We start from the raw sequence: 19,478 nt of genomic DNA on the forward strand, positions 1-19,478 counted from the left end.
TCTGCGTTGACTGCTGGAGACATTTTTCGAAGCTCCAGCTTCCTCGGCGATGGTGCGGAGATTCTTCGGCTGGGGCCTAACCGACCGATACTCAAGTTCAAGCAGCTTCTCTTTGAGCTGACTGATCTACGTGGGGGCTTTCGACATGGAAAAGTTCGGGATGTAAGTATGTAGTATTATATTGCTGGTGTGATTCACTTGGCCGGATATGACATGCGTCGACTCATCGACATATCTAATAGAAAAGTACGAAAGCACAAATGCGCCCAGCAAGAGGCAGCATCAAGCAGAAACTCACATCCGGTATAACTTAGCCTAATAAGCCTATTGGTATCATCCTCCAAGCTTGGCCTCTTCAGTACACTGTGAGCGAGCTCACAGCTCCGTTCTTCAAAACCTCAAATACCATGCCCGGAAACCCGAAGAGCTCGACATTTCCTACATCTCCAGCACCTTCTAACAAATCAGAGCCTGCGTTCGCAAACTTGCTCTTCTTGTTGGAGCTATCCTCCCAGCCACCTAAAAGTTCGACGCTGCTGCCCGGACTATCGCCCCAACCTCTATTCAGAGCCATTCCACGCTGCTGCAAGCGTTCCTCCTCTTCAGTTGCATAGTACTCTCGATGCACGTTTTTGAGCTCCCTCGAGATATCCGCAAAACTCATCTCGGAGTTCAACGGCTCTCTTCGGAGTTCGGAAGGAACGTGATCCAAAGTCCATCGACAACGCCGGTGGCGATTGAATTGGTATGATCCAGGTACATTGCCGTGGAATATAATTTTTGTGGCCGTAAGGTGGTTGAGGGGTTGCGCACTCAGTTCGCCCTGAGCTTCCGATGTGCTGCTGTCTGATGTTTGCGAGGGCGGAGATATTTGTGTAGGCTGGGATATGAGAATGTCAAACCCATGATGATAATAGTTGTAGAAGTGCTCAGCCGCCGCGACTTCGCGTTCCTGCACTTCTATGGCAGCTTCGTTGTCACCTTCCCAATCATCATCGTTGTCTGTGTCGATTGCTGAGCCGCGGTCTGAACCAAGCAACTCATCGGGCGTAAGTCTTGCACCGGAGGTCTCAGAAACGTCGCTTATCCTGCGGTCTTTGTGTATCGAAAGTCGATGGTCATTCTTCCTGTAGATGGAGTCTGGTGCTCCCAACTCCATGATGAGATCTTGAGGGGTCGTCTCGCTCAGGATGATCCAGAATGAAGGGCTCGATCGCCTCACAAGCTCTATCCGCCCTTCTCCGTGCACTCTGACTAGCTCGATTTCGTCTGGACTTCCCTCTTTGCCTTTCCCTGATAACACGAAAGCCCTCGGATTGGGCGGTGGAGCTGTGAAAAGAGAGCTTCGTGCTTTCTGCCACGATTCGCCGTTAAAGATGGCCATCGACTTCGCAGGTCCAGTAGCCGAAGATGATAGCAAGGATATGAAGTCCTTCTTGGGAGAATACGCGGCATGTTGCACAGGGAAGTTGAACGCCACACCTGGATACGAGAGGTTGTAGGTGCCGTTCGCGCTGATATCGCCGTTATTCGGGGGCATGTATTCTCCTCCATATGTCGGTCCTAGTAGCTTATCATATATGTGTCTAAATCTGGGCCCTGATGAGGGCCCGGTCGATATGCCTCCATGACCTTCCGTTGGCTTGTACACTTCTACATCCTTATAGATCAACCTCGCTTTCGTAAAATCGAGCACTTCGATCAATCGCAATCGCTGGTCTGGGCCATCGAACTGGAGTCGCAAACCATTATCTGGAAGAACGATGTGAACGGGAGATGCGATGGGTCGCGAGTCGTCGTGGTATAGCTGGAACCTCGGAAATGCCCGGACCTCTGCCTTTATCGTTGTCAGTATTTCATGCAGTGAGCAGCCAAGTGTCATGAAACCAATGCTCCTCCCAGGCACCAGTTGCACCGCACCGTCCTCCATAGCGGAGGAATCGTTTTGCTATCTTCGAGCTGACGTTTACGAAGCTATTCTTGCACCGGTACAGTGGCTACGATATGCAGGGGTACTTGCGCTTCGATGTTCGGGAGCTTTGGTGCTTCAGGAGTCGGGGCTTCAGAAGCTTAAAGGTGGTTCTGGTGCTTCAGCGGGCGGCTCTAGAGCGTCAACGGATAGCGCCTGTAGTACAGCAGCGGTCGGGAGTGCTCGGGCTTCGACGATAGGTCGCTCTGGTGCTTTGACGGACGGCGGCTCAGGTGTTCCGAAATCCCAAGGCTTCAACAGGCAGCTGTTCTCGTGCTTTGTCCACGCGGTCAGAGGTGAGACCGTGACCTAAGGCAGCGCGATCCGGCCTTCAACGGCGACCGCAGGAGAGTATGTGGCGATAACAAGGACCTTGAAATACTGGTGCGCGATTACTGGAATGCAGTAGCTGGACTGCGTGGGCTACGGGTGGAGGTACTGGGAGGAGGGGTGGTGGGGTTACAGGCGTAGCAGAGCTTATGATAGGCAAGGGTACCCTGTTAGTGCAGATGAATGGCAGTGGTAAAGCGGATGATGTTTCGTCATGTTACGACACGAGAAAAAGGACGACAGGATCAACCGCTGGTCTTTGAAGGTGTTGAGCTTGGTGCTGGTTGACTGCTACCGTTCCGCGCGTTCGGAATCAAGCGACTAGCGCGACAGGGATCAGCGCTCGACCAGTTCGGCTCAATGTTTGTTTACGTGCTGAGCTTCCACCAACACGATAATCACTATCAGCTTTCTCTACGAAAAGAACAACAACACTGCCAAACATGTCGGGGCCTCCTCGATCTGTGCAGGCGCCTACAAAACGGACGACCGGCTCAATGCGCCCACCATTGATGCGCCCAACCTCACATCTAGCCCGCGGGCGCTCCGCAACACCTGCACAAGACGGAAGACAATCGCGAGCAGAATCAGTCGCTTCCACGAGGACTGTGCGGTCATCTCCGTCGTCGAACCTCAAGCGCAAGGAACGCGATTTCGAAGCCGCCGATGAGGAAACAAATATCAATGTTGTCGTCCGGTGTAGAGGCCGCAACGATCGCGAAGTTAAGGAAAATTCCGGTGTCGTTGTGTCTACGAATGGAATCAAGGGAAGCACGGTAGAGCTTTCGATGGGCCCGAGTGCGCTCAGCAACAAGTCGTACCAATTCGACAAAGTCTTCTCGCCCGCTGCCGATCAGAACATGGTTTTCGATGAGGTTGTGGCCCCCATACTTGACGAGGTATGTAGGGCGGCCGAGATGGAATTCCATGAGCTAACGTGTATAAGGTGCTTGGTGGCTTCAACTGCACCATCTTTGCGTACGGTCAGACCGGCACTGGCAAGACATACACGATGACTGGCGATATCTCGAATATCCTGCCTCTTCCAGATGCCGCCGGTATCATTCCTCGCGTTCTTTACGCGCTTTTTAGCAAACTCGAATCGGAAGAGACGGAAAACTCGGTCAAATGCTCCTTCATTGAGCTTTATAACGAAGAGCTGCGAGATTTGCTATCGACAGACGATAACGTTAAGCTCAAGATCTACGACGATAATAGCAAGAAGGGGCACAGTACGACTTTGGTCCAGGGAATGGAAGAGTGCCACCTCAAGTCAGCTGTGCAAGGTATCAAGCTTCTCTCCGACGGAACCAACAAGCGACAAGTGGCAGCGACAAAGTGCAACGATCTCAGTTCGCGAAGCCACACAGTCTTCACGATCACTGTGTACATGAAACGCGTGTCGGAAGACGGCGCGGAATACTTGAGCGCCGGAAAGCTCAATCTTGTCGACCTTGCTGGAAGCGAAAATATTCAACGCAGTGGAGCAGAGAACAAGCGCGCAGCTGAGGCAGGTCTTATCAACAAGAGTTTGCTAACTCTTGGTCGCGTTATCAACGCGCTGGTAGAACGCAGCTCACACATCCCATACCGAGAGTCAAAATTGACCCGCTTGCTGCAAGATTCTTTGGGTGGCCGAACGAAGACTTGCATTATCGCGACCCTGTCGCCTGCAAAAAGCAACCTCGAAGAGACGATATCGACCCTGGACTACGCCTTCCGCGCAAAGAATATTCGTAATAAGCCCCAGGTCAACCAACTCATGTCAAAGAAAACCTTACTCAAAGAGTTCACGGCCGAAATCGAAAAATTGAAGAGCGAATTGGTCGCCACTAGACAGCGAAATGGCGTTTACCTCACGCAGGAAAATTACGAAGAGATTACAACCATTAGCGAGTCCAGGCGCATCCTGAGCGACGAACAGCGCGACAAGATCGAAACGATGGAGGCGAACCTTCGCAATAAAGTGGAAGAGCTTTTCAGCCTGACAACGAATTTCCAAAACCTCAAAAAGGATAATGAGCAAACCAGGCTCACTCTTGAGGGTACGAAGGGCATACTTGAAAAGACCGAAGCCGTTTTGACTTTAACGCGACAAAATCTCGCTGAGGAGACGGAATTGCGAAAAGCGCATGCCAAGACGGAAGGCGAACTTGCTGAGATCGGCCAGGGCATGATCTCTACACTCGGGAAGACGACGTCTGACATTGATGCTTTACGTTCCAAGATCCGTCGAAAATCCGAACTGCAGTCTCAAAACCGACAGCACTGGGCAACTTCTCAGAGCCAGGTCGTGGACACAACACAACTCGTCGATAACCGCATAGCGCATTTCCGCAACCAACAAGAGCAGATGATGGAGAGTCTATCGTCAAGGATGCAAGCTTTCGTGACCGATGAGCTTGACAAGCTTGGTGCCTCTCAGACGTTCCTGGAGGAAAAGATGAAGGCTTACGGAACTTCTGAGCAAGAAGTCAACGAGCAGACTGCCAAAGCTCGTGATGACATGAACCAAGTATTGGAAGAGATTAGAACGCTGCGAGAAGACGTAAAGCAAAAAGTCGGTGCTGGTCTTAGTGAGCTGTCTGCAGCCGCTGAGAAAATATCCGCGAATATCATTACGGAGCTGGAGAATTTCCAGTCTGAGGTGGGTTGTTGCCAACATGCTGGTAGAACCTTTGCTAACGGTGACAGCTCCATACATCCTACCAGGCACTCGGCCGAGAGTTCAAGAACACTTTCGTCGATCTGACCAAATCTCTCAGCGAGCAACAAACCGAAAACGAGCGGTTGCATCAGCAAGTCCAAGAAGCAAATACTGCCCTCGTGCAAGCCAACAAAGCATCCCAAGGTCGTCTCCTCCAGGTCGTTGACGAGGAAAAGCAGAAATCAGCGGAAGAGCGCCAGCAGCTGCTCGTGCAGGTCACGTCGCTTATCAATGCTAATGCAGAGGCGCAGGACAAGCGTTTGAACGAAAAGGTATATGGTGTGTGTGAAGAAATAGGCACTGCGAATGCTTCCTTTGAAATTCAACAGTCTGCATACTCCGAAGGGGTGGGTAACTGGACCAACAAGTCCCAGGACATCCTTGCTGGGATATCCAAGTCGCAAGATACCGTCAAGACTAAGATCAAGAGTGATTTCTCGGCGGTAAATCAACGGTCTAGTTCGATCAAGAACACGACCACTTCGGTGCATGAGAGTACAGTGAAGATTGTGGAAGCCCAGATGGAGCAGATGGACACACAATTACAATCCTTGGACGATATCATGTCGCGCGTGCGTGAGCAAAATGACGCTCATCACACTGCTCATACAAGCTCCCTTGGTGCACTGTCGTCCACCGTTCAGTCTTCTTACTCGAGCATCGGCGATCATCTTTCCACATCCTTTGCTCGGGTACAAGCGCTTGAGTCCGACGTTACCGCTCAGACAACCGCGCTCAAAGAAACATTGCCAGCTCTGGCGGAGGACGCAAACATCCGTGCTCCCCTGCAGGAGCTCCGTAACGCAATTGAAGGTCAAGAGCTGCTCGAGTACAACCCCACCGGAGAGACACCACAACGCGTCAACTACACCATCCCAAACAAGCTTCCGCGGACTGAGGCACACGAAAACCTCCTATCGCGTCTTCGCGATGGCCCTGTCTCTGCAGATGCTCGTAGTCCCACCAAGGGTTTAGTCTTCAACGACACTGAAAATGAAACAACGGACATTTTCGATTCGGTTACGAAGCCCAACTTTGGCCGCTCCGTCAGCGCACATACTGTCGCTATGACCCTCGGGGCCTCTCTTCGCGAGCTGGATGTTAATGTCGTCGCTCAAGAAAACCACACACAGCCATTGCCCATTGTGTCTCACTCTGACACCATGGTCGTAGCGGCGCCTCCGCTTAAGAAGCAACGCAGTGAGGACACAAAGTTGCCGATGAAGAGGATGACTAGGAAGACGGTTGGTGGAGAGGGCAAGGGTGATCGGGAGAATTTGACAATTACGAACTTCAGCTCAAGTATTGGACCGGGACTTGCAAAGGGCAGGAGGTTACGGAGCCACGGAAGCAATTAGGTGGTCTAGCTGATGGTGTTTGCTGCATGGCCTCAGGAGTTAATGATGGGCTTCGGTCTCTGGATATGGTGGAGTTTTGAATGCTTTGTGCACAAGGCGTTTCGTGCCAAAGGGTGATAGATAGGAACGGATGGCGTTGGATATTCCCAGCTGCTCAGGAGCTAGCTGGCGCAGTAATTAATACTTTGGTCGCTTCAGGTTTTCGGCCCATGCCTCACATGGAATGTTGCAAGATGGGCATCGGTGGGGGTCTAGCAGAACGAAGGACGTCCCGAGGTCGGCCATGCAGAGTATACACGCCCTAGACGCGGGCGACAGAATGCACGCCGTGTCATAAATTGCTCCGAAAGCGCTGCAGAAGATTCACACAGTCTGAGGGCATCTGGCGCAGCATCTCATTTGAGCTTCCTGGAACAGCGTTGGCAGGCGCATCGCGACGTGCTACGGCTTTGGGCATACGGCGCTCCCCGCACCACTTCTAGCGAGCAAGCTACCCCAACGTCATCGCGTCCGCTCTCCAAACCGACCCGACAACGCCCACTTTCTGCAAAGCCATTCGCCCAGCCTGCGTCGCCGAGCCTTATCGCAGTTACGCGCTAGAGATCTAGCTGTAGTGGGCCAGCTTGGGCACGTCCGGTGGAGTGTAATTGTCATTGTATAAGTGCTCCGCCATGCGCTCTTTTGCAGCTTGTACGCGAGCGATTGCGAGACAACAGGGTTTCAGGAGTCACATACAGCGAAGCTCACTGCCCGTCATACTTCAGAGATCATACGCCATGGGTCATTCGGTGCCGCCGGTAAGCGAGGACAGAGCCATCCATTGCGACTGCTTCGCGACGGTGACGCGGAAAGTGGAAGCTTTGCGACAAGACTGACGACCACTAGCTCAACGACAAGTCGCTGCTGAAAGAGGCACAGACTTATGTCAATGGAGAATGGGTAACTGCAAAGTCGGGCAAGACCTTCGAGGTCAACGGTACGCACACAGCTGTATTGCGAGAGCTCCGGGACTGACATCAGTACAGACCCCGCAACCGGCAAACCCATTGGTACACAACCCGAGATGGACCGCGCCGATACCGAAGCCGCCATCGCTGCCGCCGCCGCAGCCTTCCCCGAATGGCGCAAGACGACCGGCCGCCAACGATCGAAGCTGCTACGAAAGTGGTACGATTTGATCGTTGAGAATGCCGACGATATCGCCAAGTTGATAACGTGGGAGAATGGCAAGCCGCTTGCCGATGCGAAGGGCGAGGTCACATATGCAGCAAACTTCTTCGAGTGGTTCTCCGAGGAGGCGCCTAGAGTATATGGCAACACCATTCCGGCAAGTATCGCTGGAAACAGAGTCTTTACCATCAACGAGCCCGTTGGAGTCTGCGGACTCATAACACCGTGAGCACCTTGAGACCGTATTTACGACATCGCTAATGTAGCTTAAGATGGAACTTCCCCGCAGCTATGATCACCCGTAAGATTGGTCCCGCACTTGCAGCTGGTTGCACGGTCGTCGCAAAGTCTCCCGGTGAGACGCCCTTCACAGCAGCAGCCCTCGCGGAACTCGGTCACCGTGCCGGTGTCCCCAAGGGCGTCATCAATTTCGTTACAGCGCTCAAGAACACCCCTGAGGTCGGCGAGACCATCACCTCCTCAAAGACCGTCAAGAAAGTCTCCTTCACAGGCTCCACAGGCGTAGGCAAGCTTCTCATGAAGCAATCCTCGGACACTATGAAGAAGCTTTCCTTCGAGCTCGGCGGTAACTCGCCCTTTATCGTCTTTGACGACGCAGATCTAGACACCGCCGTAACCGGCGCCATAGCATCCAAGTTCCGCTCGTCAGGCCAGACCTGCGTCTGCGCGAACAGAATCTACGTCCAGTCCGGCATCTACGACGCCTTCGCCGACAAGTTCGTGGAGAAGGTCAAGAACTTCAAGGTCGGCGGCGGTTACGACGAGGGCGTTACCCACGGACCTCTGATTCACGACCGCGCCGTCTCAAAGGTAGAGGCGCACGTGCGCGACGCCGAGAAGCAGGGAGGCAAGATCCTCATTGGTGGACAGAAACTTCCTGACCTTGGTGACAATTTCTACCAGCCCACCGTCATCCGCGACATGACAGCCGACATGCAGCTCGCCAACGAGGAGACCTTCGGCCCTGTCGCCGGCCTCTTCAAGTTCGATACTGAAGCTGAGGTTGTTAAGCTGGCGAACGCGTCGGACGTTGGTCTTGCCGGATACTTTTTCAGCCGCGATGTACAGCGGTGTTACAGGATTGCTGAGGCGTTGGAAGTTGGTATGGTGGGTGTAAATACTGGTTTGATTTCTGATCCCGCGGCGCCATTTGGCGGTGTCAAGCAGAGTGGTTTTGGACGTGAGGGAAGCATGTTGGGCATCAAGGAGTACGAAGTCGTGAAGATGGTGACACTGGGTGGTATGGGAGAACCGCTTCAGGGCACGCAGTAGTATGTAAAATGTAGCGATGTTCGACGAATACATATTTGACGTTAACATAATAGATCGAAGCTATATGCAATACAGCTGATACGTGATGGTTGTGGTCATTTCTTCCGCACAATTTGGCGACTTGTTGAACACATCATGATGTGGGCATGAGCTCGTACACTTTCTCGACTTACAACGCACGTACAAGACTTTCACGGGATCAGGGAGATTTGAGAAGGCCTGATTGAATTAGACACGGTCCTCAGGTAGAGTCCATCAATTTCTAAATACACGTCCACCACATCGAGATTACCACGCTGTAGACATACGCATACACAGCCCCACAATACCTTCTACAGCACTATCTCTCCCGTATGCGTGAACCCCGAAAACCCCCGCTTGGTCGGTGGCAACACCAGGTCAGCATTCTTCTCGTCCGTAGCCATAGACAGCTGCAAAATGACGCTAGCCGCACCTAGACCACTGATGGGAGTCGGTGTATGCCAGCCTTCGCGAGCTGGGAGGCGTTCCTCACCTACATAATATGTCAGTATGTAGTAGTACATCGGCAATTTGAAAACGCTTACAGAAAAAAACCTCCAGCCAATCTAATGGCACAGTCCCAGTGGCGGGATCGAGAAGCACCGAGAAGTACACCGCCGTCTCAGCATAACTATTGAACCTCTGAACCGGTCCATATACGAAGTGTGGATTGCTCTTGTGCGCGCTCTTGATCCTCCCCCAGCGCGCCGCCGCAGCAAGCGGCAGCGAGATCTGCATCGCGCCACCAAAGAAGCTCTTGAACTCGCTAAAGACATCGTGGTTGAACTCTTGGTCGCCCGCACCGGGCGTGCCGACGTCAGCGCGCGAAAGCGAGCCATCGTGCTCGATAATGTTGTGCTTCTTGAGGTCCTGGAGAGTGAAGGCACCGCTGACTGGGTCTGAGGAGGTCTTAAGTGCAGCGAGGAAGAGGCCTATTGTCACCTCGGCGGAGAGGTTGACGGCGGCGGTGGCATTGAGGAGGGCGGCTTGAGAGATGTTGCGTCCGTCACGGGGAAGAAAACCGTGGTTTGCAAGAGCGTTCAGCGCAGGACAAGGACCGCGGAGGTCACCTTCGGCAGGTGCACGCCAGTCGTCGTAGTTGAACTGAGCGATGGCGAGCGCGGCAAGTCCAAGGATGGTAGTGGCGATCTTCATGGTCGCAGGTCGAGATGCGAAGGGTTTATGGGCTGTTGCTAGACAGGCAACTTAGCCCGCGCTGCCATTGTATCGAGGTTGTTAGAGTAAGACAACTTACCGAAAAGCTTGCTCTAGTGCCGTGGTCTTGGAAAGAGTTGAGGTCTGGAGTGTATTGGAAGAAGTTGGGAGACGGTGAGCTGCGGCGGTGCCTCAAGGTGAGCGGCTCTCGCAAACGGGGTGAAGTAAAAGTGAAGCCAAGAGCGGGTATCAACGTCTAGATTACATTCAACTCCGATGTGAGTAATAATTGCGCCCTCGACCGAATCGACGTCACCAGACAAACGCGCAAGGAAAGAGCACCTCGTGGGCGGCGGTCCCATGCGGAAACCACGACATTGCTATTACAACCTTGCAAGCCACCCCATCTTTCGATTTGCCATGTGTCTCAGCTTGAGTATTCCTGGCGGCGAAGTGGTTATGGTGGTCGTGATCCTAGGTATGTGGATGCTCTCCAGCGTCAGCAGGGCGCAGGTCACGTTGCCATGCTTAGCGCTCAGCTGATGACTGAGCAACCTTGGAGGCAGGGTGCAGAGCTTTGGCATCGTTCACGGCTGATGCTGGTATGGTGCGGTACACAAGCATCTATAAGCGTAACTCTTCGACGTTCGTGAGCAGCCGGACCGATGGTGCAGTAACAAGCAGACCTGTAGATGGGCCGTTAATGTGGATATCTCCTCAGATTGCTTGAGCGAGCAGAGCTTGAAGCACCGTAGACTGTTGCGAAGAGGAGTTCTACGTGCGAGAAGATGGTCTTGGCGATGTACATCTGCTTAGACGAACGCTGCGGTCTGTTGGAAAGGCTTTTCTCCATCCTCTACCCGTTACCAGGTAAACATCATCAGCACAGGTAAGGCCTCGGGCGTAGCGTTAGAATGCCCGTGGGTCAAACATGACGATCCTAAATGCCACATACAAGTTCTTACTGCATGTCAGCACAGTGGTCTGGGGAGCACAATCTACTCACGAAGGAGCATGACCTACAAGAAATCAAGACGGAGAAGGGATCTACTCACGGCCTGCGAGAGTGAGGGGTTCGGAATTGCTGCCAATGTAGTGGTTAATGGTGCTTCGACTTCCTAGCTCTTAAAGCGCCCTTCTTCCTTATTTGCGCCGTGTGGCTGTCAACTTTCAGTATCGCAGTAGCACTTCCTGTTGTAGCACTTCTAATAAGTACGCCCAAGGACCTTCTCGTAGGGCTCTCGCTGTGTGCACCGAAACCTGCGTCCATTATAGAGATGCTATCAGGCTAGGGCATGTCGAGCAACGAAGGGGACTAAGGACCTAGGGATCCCAACAGGTTAAGATGCTATGATACACCTGAGCAGAATTCTGCTATATCTGCCAAGCATGACCTCATGGAGGCCTGTAATGAGTCACAAGATATAAATCAGGCCGCAATGTGTGTAGAGGCGTCCATCCTTGTGGGACAACAACACGGCAGATGCATCTTTTCCAACGTCGACCTAGCTGCATCTCACATGTAACCAACAAAAGCGATGAAGCGTTGCGCGTATCAGGTCAGCAATTCCAGTCACCAAGCTCCAACTTTGTGCTAGGCGGCCTGTTCCATGCCGAAAACAAGGCACAGTTCGCAACATACCGTAAGAGGTGATACAGTCAGCCAAGCTCTTTATCTAGGAGGAAAAGGCATCCACGGGACGTGTATTAGCAGTCCTGCACGGTTTTGCCAGAAAATTTGCAACAGTGACTGCGCCCTATCTGCGCCGCACCATTGTCAGCTGTGTTGAACATTGACTTGTGTAAGGCAGCTGAGATGTCGGATTGGTCTACCAGGTGCCTCTCTAGCAACATGAAGCAACCTCCACATGAAGAAAATATGTGCAATGTTCACTCTGCCATATGTAATGCGGATGAAACGCCGATTCGTCGTGACTGTGGGCATTGGATCGAAGTGCTGACGGAGCAGTAAGCTTCTAACCTGAGAAGGCTGTCGTCCTTCGCAACCAACACGCGGAGGGAACGGGAGTTTATTAGAGTTGCCGATCCTTGCCCTCGATGATATTGCCGGCATCCAAATGTGCGAATGTTGTACTCGTTCGCGAAGCTTAAGAGGCAGGTAATGACCATAAAAAGATCGCGAGTGCAATGACCGGTATATTGAATTTTCGGCTGTCGTTGCTGATTGGCAAGAAGGCTAGGTTTCAGAGTTGAGGCTGCGACTCGTGTCTGTCAGCCGCGGTCCTTGCTAGCCGATCTGACGCGAACGCCCATTGTACGCTTCGGACGAAGGCGGAGAATAGCATGCACCTGTAGCCTGGTGTTCGTCGAACTTGTAGTATTAAGGGATGTTCAAAGACGTTTTATGCATGATGAGAGGTGTTTGAAGTTGCGACAGATTGCAAAGACGCCCCTAGAGTTAGCCAGCCAACGTCGAAAGGCTTGCAGGACGAGGCGGGCATGCGCGCAAAAAGCGTACGGCTTGCTGGGGAACGGTTGGGTCGTGGTCCGGCGCTTCGTATTGTAAACAGGTTTTCTTACACGCTGATTTGGTAACCTATTTTCCTCAGCTGGAACCGAGTCAACCGGTCAACTGCGGCAGTGGGGCGGATGCGCCGGATTCCTAAACGCAAAAGCTAGAAACGACAGAAACAAAGAGACAATGGAGGACTGCTTAAAAGGTTCCCTTCGATTTGGATTTTGAAAGAAACAGAGTAACAAGTCCGCACGATGCAGGGCGGGGACGAGAGAGGTCGTTGCTGCTGTAAATAGACGAACACGCTAGTGTTCCGAGATAGATGGATGACCAAGCACTGCGCAAGTTTGTCGTGAGCCCTGCGTAGCAGCAGGAGCGGCGATTGTATTGTCGCGGTCGTTTATCTGGAGGACTCCAGCTCGGATGGAGTCAAGTCGCGCAGGATGTTTCTTTTTGTAGTGTATTGGCCAGCAGAATCAGGTCTTTGCAGCTGCATACACCCCTGGACTCTTTGACTGGGCGATTGAGCTGCAGCCACTACCTGGAGAGGCGAGCTGAGTGCTTATTGGATTTCAAGCCTCAGCTGTGGCCAATGCGAGCATGCGAGGCTGACGCCGCGTGCGGGCTGAACTCAGCGTTCGAGGCTGAGCCTCGTGCACAACCTACTAACCCGTAAAATTCGGAACATCAGGCAGAAGGTATTTGGCGCTGCCTTGTCCGCTCCGATCAACTGACCTTGAGACGTTCTTGGAAGACCGATAAACCGACCCATTGACTCTTTGGCATCATTCGCCGGAGCATCCGCTGAGACGAAAAAAGTGGGCCTCACCTGTACAGAGAGCATCCCTCCTACTTCAGACCCAGCCGCAGCCTTGTTCCCCTTCTCTGACCTGATCCGGATCAAGAGCATATGCCCCCAATAAGACGAAAAGGGAAGATGAAAGAGGACGGGCCTACTAGCACCTCAGGGACTCAGACCACGGACCCGGGAGCGCCGCCAAAGGAGTTTATTGTAACAGCTCCCCTTGTTGACAGCGCAACGACGTCGCCAACGTTTCTCAACCCGGGAAAGACCCCGCCACGGAAAGTGCTGCGTCTCAAATGCGCGAAATGTAACGAATATCCCGAAGGATTCCGTAGCGAACATGAGCTGCGCCGGTACGTCTAGAAGACCAAATGTGCCTCCAGGAATGCTAACCATGCATCGAAGACACACGAATCGCGTGCACAGGAAGATGCGTAAGGTCTGGATTACCATCGACACCTCGCCCGATAAGAGTTTCCTTGCCAATTGCAAGGCTTGTCAGACGGGAAAGAGGTATAACGAATGCTATAACGCTGCCAGCCATTTGAGAAGAATGCATTTCCACCCGCACAAGAGGGGTGAGAGAAAGATGAGTGCTGCCGAGGCTCGAAGAGGCGGGAAGCCCGGAGATCTAGATCCGCCCATGGACGTGTTGAAAGCGAATTGGCTACGGGAGGTCGAAGAGGTCGTTGGTGAGGCGGAGGACTCACCTGAAGAGGGCGAGCCCGCGGACACGTCGTCGACCCAGCTGCAGCCTGCCGTGACCCAAGCTGATGGAAAAGCACCGCCGACGCCGACCACTCCGTCGACGCGAACCATGGCAATCGACAGCATCGTAGATAAAGTCGACGCGTCGTAACAGCAATATTCCGCTCGAGCCATGTTCCTGATAGCCGCGACCTCGAAGGATCAGCAAGGCACGAACGAGAAACATGAACCTACCCACCACTATCGTCATTTATAAAGGGCCATCGTCCACTCGATGCAAAGCAACATGGGGCTTTTACGGCGGACATAGGGTTAGACGCGCTCGTGGGTACATGGTGGTTTGCGCATCAGTGGTGGGAGGTCACAGGTGCTACTGCCTCTGTGATGTCAAACATCTTGGAGTTGTTCTCTTGGCGGCGGTAGAAGTGACGAGTTCCGTGACATAAAGTGGAAAGCGCCAGGTTGGCGTCCGGCATGAACGAAGAAGCGATGACTGAATGATGACTTGTTCGTGCGCACACTCGGGTGGCATGCTTATGATAGATAACCTGGCCTCTCTTGAATGTTGATGATCATCTTACAGCTTCTTCAGGGCGCGTCGTCGAGTATGTCGTCATTGCTTGTCCCGTACACAGACGCGTCGCGTACGAGATGCCAAGTCCCGTGATGGGCTAGAGCCCGGGCCAGCGGGCCTGAGTAGTGGTGTAGAAACTCCTTGCATGTATTATATGATGCTCAACGATGGGAGACCTTGCCGAGGATATCAGAAGAACGGGACAGTATGCACCAGCGAGGTCTTTAAGGTCCCGGTGATGTGCAATGAGGTGCATTTAAGGGCGGCCAATGTCTCGTGGTGTCGATCTCCTGTTGTCGGTTGCGGCCCGTGCATCCACGTTCTGTGCAGGTGCCTTCTATGCACCAGTTGCATCCGCAAATCCTTCGCAGCCACCACACCAATATCTCGTTACTGCTGCATGTTTCACCTGCATGCTGCAGTTGCTGTCTACCCGCCACAAGTCCCGCGCCAGCCGTACTCGATCTGCCCGCGCCGAGAGAAGCAGGTATAGCTCCGCATACGCAAATCGAACATGTGCATTGCAGCAGCTCGCTAGCACACCGATCGCCACGCTCGTATCCGTGTCACAAAGCGAGCGATCGTTCTCGCACTCATAAACTATATCGGATCGCATAGCTTTACCGCGAAAGAGAAGAGGGAGGGCAGGCGCACGAAAATTTTGCAACAGGGTGGGTTGTGGCGGAGAGAGAGCGGCAGCATGGCCAAATTTGCGCCCACATCGAGGAAGACCGTCAACCTTAGACGCCTTAACAGAAAGTCGGTTCAAAAGGCAGCTGCCCTCTTGGCAGGTCATGGTGTCAATTTAGGCAAGCTCTACGTGGGCCGACCAGGTTGGGGGCGTCCTGCTGGTTGGGCCTTTTTTCCAAACGGCTCAATCTACCTGAATGCGCTTGCATCGGAGAATGACTTGGACCATGCCGCTTTGGAGGCCGAGATGAGGTTGCTTGAGCCTTTTACACGGGAGCCTCCTCCAGATATGGGACAAGCTAGATCGGAGGATCCCAGTCTGGGCCGACTTATAGTCATCGAGTAAGCCCACTGCCTTTAGAAACCCCCGGTGAGAGAACTGATAGTCCCCCTTCAGCTGTAAACCCTTTATGAGAAGATCGAAATTTAAACCATCTTGCACTATACTTGCTCGTCATGCTTATGACGGCGAAAGATTGTCCGTAGAACAACGACCCTTTAAGCGAGTCCAGTTTAGCTATGAAGGACATCCTCCTCAGCCTTCTTACATACTCGATTCCCTACCAATTCTTTTTAACCATAGGGTCAAGATGGCATTCAGAAATGCACTCCGCTCTTTCCGTGGTACTTTGATCGATGGGCTTCTTCAGCCAAATGTGCGTCTGGGCAACGGCCTGAACCTGAACAAGAATCACAGTCTTGATGAAGAGAACGCTGAAAAAGATATTGAGAACGCCCGCGCATCGAAGGACTTCAGAAGAGCACAGCTGGAGGTCCAGAAATTACGCCCGTGGGAAATGACCAAAGGCCGTCCTCGCAATAAGCGTTTGCAGATCAGGGCCCGGACTTTTGATGAAAGAGAGATTGCACTTGATGAGAGACAAGTTGCACTTGATACGAGAGAAGTTGCAGTTAGTGAGAGAGAAGCTGCACTTAGAAAGAGAGAAAATGCACTTAGAAGAGAAATTTTTGCATTGGATAAGAGAGAAAATGCACTTAAAAAGGGAGGGACTGGATCCTTTGAGAGGGCAGCTGCGCTCGATTCGAGGGAAGCTCAGCTCAATAACAAACATCAACAACTTCTAAACAAGGAAGAGCAGTTGTTCTTGCAAACGCAGTCGATGCGGAATCAACAGACAGATCAGCCAGAGCTCAATGCAAAAAAGGCTCTCGAGGAAGCAAAAGATCTTGTCAAATTGAGGAAGAAGGCTTATATATTAGAGCAAAGGCGCGCAGGAAACACACTACCGCCCAAAAGTTCCGACAAAAGTTCCGAATCTGGGAAGCCCGTGGCGGCCGCCATGTCTGATCCAGAGTCCTCCACACAATCTTCGATGGCACCCGAAATCGAGATCGAAATCGAATCTGCATCTGACTATGATAACATCTTCCCTTATACAGACGACTCTAGCTATTTAGATGCCCGCACCCGCATTGTACTTCCTCGCCGGCCTGCACCATAGATCTTACGTGTTTGTTGAAGACATTCCTGGTACGAGTGTTTGTGCCTGTCGCTTGCCAGCCGGATATGTCCAGCTCATAACGGTCAATGCTGTGTCTGGACCTGTTGAAGAGAGATGCTCCATTACAGCCATTCTTTTGGCTGGATGCTTCCCCTCTGCAAATTGATACCGGTCTGACCGACCACTTCACCCTTGTGTTAAATACATTTGTTACAATCAGATAATGTATACTAATAATTGTGTAATACAAAATAGAGCGATACCCCGTGGGCACGTGCGACAGAATGATATACCAGCGTGTGAAAGACTTCTCCATTCTAGTCTATCAAATCTTATCTCAGTGGCACGTACTTTGTTTGTCTACGTTGAGCAATGAGATCCCAGACTTTGGGTATATCGAACTGTAGTCGAAATCCCAGTATAGTACCCAACTCGTGGGTAGCCTTGTCAGACCTCCGATAGCGTGCGAACACTGGTAGCGCGAAAGCAACGCTTCTCTACAGTTCGCTTTACGAGATAGTAAGCAAAGGTAGCTTCAAAAAAAGCCAACAATTGCCAGCAGTTTCACTATACCGGGCACAACAAACATGTCTATGGCAATGCATGAGTTGTGTGAAAGATAATTGCTAAGCTAATCCAATCACAGTCATGGCTGTGCATGCTTGCCTAGATCGCCTTCACTGACCTGCCGTTGCGTCTCGTCACTATCGCGCGCGGACGCCGACTCGACCTGAATGTTGGTCTCAGTGACAATGGCAATACCATTCGTCCCTGCAATCGGTTTTATGATCGAGTCTTGCGACCCTGAAGCGCTATGCTCGGTCAGGCCATGCCCCCTCCTTTTCTTATCCACCATGCGCGAAAGGCGGTTGGTTCCACCGACGATGGTGACAGTCCGTCCGACCTCTTTGTTGATGGTGTGCAAGCCGTAGTCGTCACCGGCGCGTGCGACGTTGATATTGCCGCCTGTGTTGGTGGTGCGGTTGTATGCGTGGCCGGAGACGTCTGAGTTGACGAAGACTCGGCGGGTCAGGGTATAGAGCAGGGCGTCGACCCAGCCGCAGGATGTGAGGAACGAGCCGGCGATGCAGAAGAAGGTGTCGGGTAATGTTACTCCTGCCATAGACACCATTCTGCCTATGGCTAAGGGCATAGTGAGGAAGACGTAGACGGCTGGATAGAGGATCTATTGTATCGAGTTAGTGCAAGTCATTCGTATTAGGCATGATACCATGAATGTCTCAGCCAAGCGAGAGAAGAGGTCACATCCACTCGATACCCGGAGTTGGACTTACCATGAATTTGGTGGCGCGGGAAAGCTTGCTGGTGTCATTGTTGATGATACTTCTGAGACGGCCCTTGAGATGGAAGAAGATGTGCCCATAGATTGCCATGGTTCCAAACTCCACGATGAATATCCACAGATAGTGCAGCCACAGCCGTTCAGGCTCAAAGTCAACGGATACCCAGCACTATTGTTCAATCATCAGTCGAGTTGTTCTGGTAAACGTTATGAAGGCGAGATGTTTGTAAGAAACTTCACTCACCCAGCCCCCCGCTCGGGCAAAGAAGCGGTTGCCGTGCATTGCAGGTCCCAAGACAGTCAGGAGCACTGCCAAAGCCCAGATACCGACAATCAACACAACCAGCCAGCCGTAGCGCATTCGATATCCCTTCACTACACCTGTAACACTGTTAGAGCGCGCCATTAATGGTGAATACGGTTTTGCACTCACCCAGCCAAGTATGAACCGCGATGGCCAACACGAAAAATCCACTCGCAACGTCTCCGAGATGTAAGAACCAAGCCTGAACGAAGCAAGGTGCCGTAGGTGCCAAGATCTTTTGTAGCTTCAACCAATGGAAGGTTATCACGAATGCGATACTTTGTTGAAAGTCCGCTATCAACAAATTGAAGATCAGGAGTATGTATTGGTTGCCCCCAACATATTCTCTATAACTCTTTCTCCATCCAATAAGCCTCCAGGTAATGAAGCAGAGGAGTGCGAAGACGGATACCAGTGAGGCCATCGCGAATATGACCAATGGTATCAAGCCCTTCTTGAATGTCGGCGTCATTGGGTCGAGCGAATTGGGATAGGCGAAGTAGCGCTTTGCAAGCACTGCTCTGGGGTCCTCCATGGCGGATGCAGGATCGTGTGTGGTACGTCGTTGAATGTTATCTGGGCATGGTGTGTTGTCCCCACCTAGAAGCCACTCCCTCAATGGTTCTTTTCAACCCTCCTGAACGATTCGAAGTGGTGCACCCTCTTGTGACGCTAAAAGCTATCGTGGATTGCTTCAGTGCTCAATGCGTAAACAACTTCGTATCGGCGCGTCGATAGATGCGGCGGCTCGTGCGAAGAAAAACGGTGGTGGAAACGGGAATAACGTTTGCACGAAAAGAATTGATGAGTGGTAGGACCGCGGGGAGGGACCATATAATACGAAAAGGGACGCGACAGACGCAAGGGGGCACGGTAGTAGTTCAAAGCTTTCATGCATGGAGGGCGGCAACTAAGCAATGTGAACGTCTTCGGGCCGCCCTATCGACATTCGACACTTATCTTGCCTGGGATGGTTCAACTGCTAACGAGTTGTCTTATGCCATCCGCCCGCTGTTCCATCCGGTGGAAGGCACATGGCGGCTTACGGCCCAGAGCTAGGGTCAGCGAAGGCGGAAGCTCGAGGCCTGCATGAGAGTCCCAATCTAAACTCTGAGTGGAGAGATCGCCGGGCCTTCAGGACTTTTAAACTTT

The 19,478-nt window shown here is 52.3% G+C and overlaps 7 protein-coding genes across 7 annotated transcripts; 4 read left to right on the forward strand and 3 right to left on the reverse strand.

Annotated features, from left to right (window-relative positions):
* Positions 1-355: 355 nt before the first annotated feature.
* N0V89_002979 (uncharacterized protein) lies at positions 356-1,930 on the reverse strand (the record flags this gene model as incomplete). The annotated part of the gene is made up of 1 exon (XM_056211783.1): positions 356-1,930. One exon carries the CDS (start codon positions 1,928-1,930, stop codon positions 356-358), a length of 1,575 nt encoding a protein of 524 aa, XP_056075256.1.
* Positions 1,931-2,742: 812 nt separating this feature from the next.
* KIP1_1 (Kinesin- motor protein) lies at positions 2,743-6,364 on the forward strand (the record flags this gene model as incomplete). Its single annotated transcript, XM_056211784.1, has 3 exons — positions 2,743-3,198; positions 3,246-4,946; positions 4,994-6,364. 3 exons carry the CDS (start codon positions 2,743-2,745, stop codon positions 6,362-6,364), a joined length of 3,528 nt encoding a protein of 1,175 aa, XP_056075257.1.
* Positions 6,365-7,140: 776 nt separating this feature from the next.
* Positions 7,141-8,827, forward strand: UGA2 (succinate semialdehyde dehydrogenase NADP+ linked; the record flags this gene model as incomplete). The annotated part of the gene is made up of 4 exons (XM_056211785.1): positions 7,141-7,161; positions 7,250-7,340; positions 7,390-7,759; positions 7,807-8,827. 4 exons carry the CDS (start codon positions 7,141-7,143, stop codon positions 8,825-8,827), a joined length of 1,503 nt encoding a protein of 500 aa, XP_056075258.1.
* Positions 8,828-9,159: 332 nt separating this feature from the next.
* N0V89_002982 (uncharacterized protein) lies at positions 9,160-10,003 on the reverse strand (the record flags this gene model as incomplete). Its single annotated transcript, XM_056211786.1, has 2 exons — positions 9,160-9,341; positions 9,394-10,003. The coding sequence occupies 2 exons, from the start codon at positions 10,001-10,003 to the stop codon at positions 9,160-9,162; spliced, it is 792 nt and encodes a 263-aa protein (XP_056075259.1).
* Positions 10,004-13,416: 3,413 nt separating this feature from the next.
* N0V89_002983 (uncharacterized protein) lies at positions 13,417-14,143 on the forward strand (the record flags this gene model as incomplete). Its single annotated transcript, XM_056211787.1, has 2 exons — positions 13,417-13,637; positions 13,690-14,143. The coding sequence occupies 2 exons, from the start codon at positions 13,417-13,419 to the stop codon at positions 14,141-14,143; spliced, it is 675 nt and encodes a 224-aa protein (XP_056075260.1).
* A 1,360-nt stretch (positions 14,144-15,503) lies between these two features.
* Positions 15,504-16,719, forward strand: N0V89_002984 (uncharacterized protein; the record flags this gene model as incomplete). Its single annotated transcript, XM_056211788.1, has 2 exons — positions 15,504-15,508; positions 15,840-16,719. 2 exons carry the CDS (start codon positions 15,504-15,506, stop codon positions 16,717-16,719), a joined length of 885 nt encoding a protein of 294 aa, XP_056075261.1.
* A 646-nt stretch (positions 16,720-17,365) lies between these two features.
* Positions 17,366-18,861, reverse strand: N0V89_002985 (uncharacterized protein; the record flags this gene model as incomplete). Its single annotated transcript, XM_056211789.1, has 4 exons — positions 17,366-17,905; positions 18,015-18,191; positions 18,267-18,403; positions 18,456-18,861. The coding sequence occupies 4 exons, from the start codon at positions 18,859-18,861 to the stop codon at positions 17,366-17,368; spliced, it is 1,260 nt and encodes a 419-aa protein (XP_056075262.1).
* Between the last annotated feature and the right edge of the window lie 617 nt (positions 18,862-19,478).

The sequence above is a fragment of the Didymosphaeria variabile genome (assembly GCF_027946475.1).
Source record: "Didymosphaeria variabile strain IMI 356815 chromosome Unknown scaffold_2, whole genome shotgun sequence".
Classification (NCBI taxonomy): Eukaryota; Fungi; Ascomycota; class Dothideomycetes; order Pleosporales; family Didymosphaeriaceae; genus Didymosphaeria; species Didymosphaeria variabile.